Source organism: Tasmannia lanceolata, unplaced genomic scaffold (assembly GCF_043159265.1).
Source record: "Tasmannia lanceolata isolate RefF3 unplaced genomic scaffold, GAP_Taslan_0.1 ptg000002l, whole genome shotgun sequence".
Classification (NCBI taxonomy): Eukaryota; Viridiplantae; Streptophyta; class Magnoliopsida; order Canellales; family Winteraceae; genus Tasmannia; species Tasmannia lanceolata.
Window position 1 is genome coordinate 4,605,295 of NW_027518679.1, and position 1,324 is coordinate 4,606,618.

The following is a 1,324-nucleotide window of genomic DNA, read 5'->3' on the forward strand; positions in this document are numbered from 1 at the left end:
GAATGATGCAGATGTGCCGTTGGAGCATATTAACGTTTTGGAGGATGATTTTCATGTCTTCGGTTGTGATTTCGAAGAATTTAGAACTGCAGATGACAATGATGATGATCCTGCAGAGGATGATGATGAGGATGATGACGAGGCTGAGGCTGAGGCTGAGGTTCAGGATGAGGAGGGTGATGAGGCTGCCCATGATCCTGAAAATTATAAAGGAAATGAAAATCAGAACGAAGATTCTGGTGAAAATCTTAGGCCAACAGAAGTGGCTCCCCCTACCGCCAATGGTTGGCCATTTCTACCTGCTGGCACAAGTCGGCCACTGGAAGTAGACGACATGTATGTTGGGGCTGATGAGGTAGATGCAGATAATCTTCAGTTCGATGAGTTAACTGTTGGGGCTATGTATCCAAATATGAAGCAGTTCAAGAAGGCCGTTAAGGAGTATGCAATTCGGTAGCGATTCATGTTCAAGAAGTCACGGTCAACTCCCAAGAAGTATGCCGTTGTATGCAAGGAACCAGGTTGCAAGTGGCGTATATCAGGCATTAGCCGTATGACTTATGTGTTAGTGAAGAAGTTTGTGAGCGACCATACGTGTACATCTCACTTAAAGGGGAATGATAATCATCTAGCTACATCCCCATGGGTTGCCGAGACATGCTTACCCTTATTTGACCGTCCAGAAGATGTGGGGACAAGGATCATAAGACAGTACATCAAGTCGCACTGGGGTATAACCATGACCTACCGTAGAGCACACCTTGCTATGAACATCATCCTTGAAATAAAGTGTGGAAATGTGGAGGACTCGTACCGCTTGCTCCCTGCACTGATAGTTGAGATGATGAGAACAAACCCGGGCACCTACATGCGTGTTTTTCGAGCGAGAGATCTACGTCCAGGGGGAGATGATAAATTTGCTCGCTTATTCTGGGCATTTGGTCCCAGCATACGTTCTTTCCAACGAACACTCAGATCGATAGTTTTGGTCGATGGGACGCATCTACGTGGAAAGTATCTTGGAATCTTAGTGATCGCAGTTGGGGTAGACGGGAACAACAGATTAGTTCCGTTAGCTTTTGGTGTTGTCGAGACTAAGAACGAAGATAGCTAGTGCTGGTTCCTCTATTTGGTGAAGCGGCACGTATTGCTTGAGGGGATAGGCGCATTGACCCTGTGCTCCGATCGACAAAAGGGGTTGATGCAAGCAGTGCCTAAAGTAATGCCTATTGCAAACCATAGCTACTGCATGCGTCACCTCGCCGCCAATCTGTACACCGACTTCAAAGACCCTTTACTTAAGAAATTGTTCTGGAGAGCTGCT

General features: G+C 46.5%; 1 protein-coding gene across 1 annotated transcript; it reads left to right on the forward strand.

Annotated features, from left to right (window-relative positions):
* Positions 1 to 463: 463 nt before the first annotated feature.
* LOC143887652 (uncharacterized) lies at positions 464 to 1,114 on the forward strand. Its single transcript, XM_077391768.1, has one exon. It carries the CDS (start codon positions 464 to 466, stop codon positions 1,112 to 1,114), a length of 651 nt encoding a protein of 216 aa, XP_077247883.1.
* Positions 1,115 to 1,324: the final 210 nt, after the last annotated feature.

Coding starts and splice junctions, on each gene's coding strand:
- LOC143887652 (XM_077391768.1), top strand. CDS start 464: ATGTTCAAGAAGTCACGGTCAACTCCCAAGAAGTATGCCGTTGTATGC.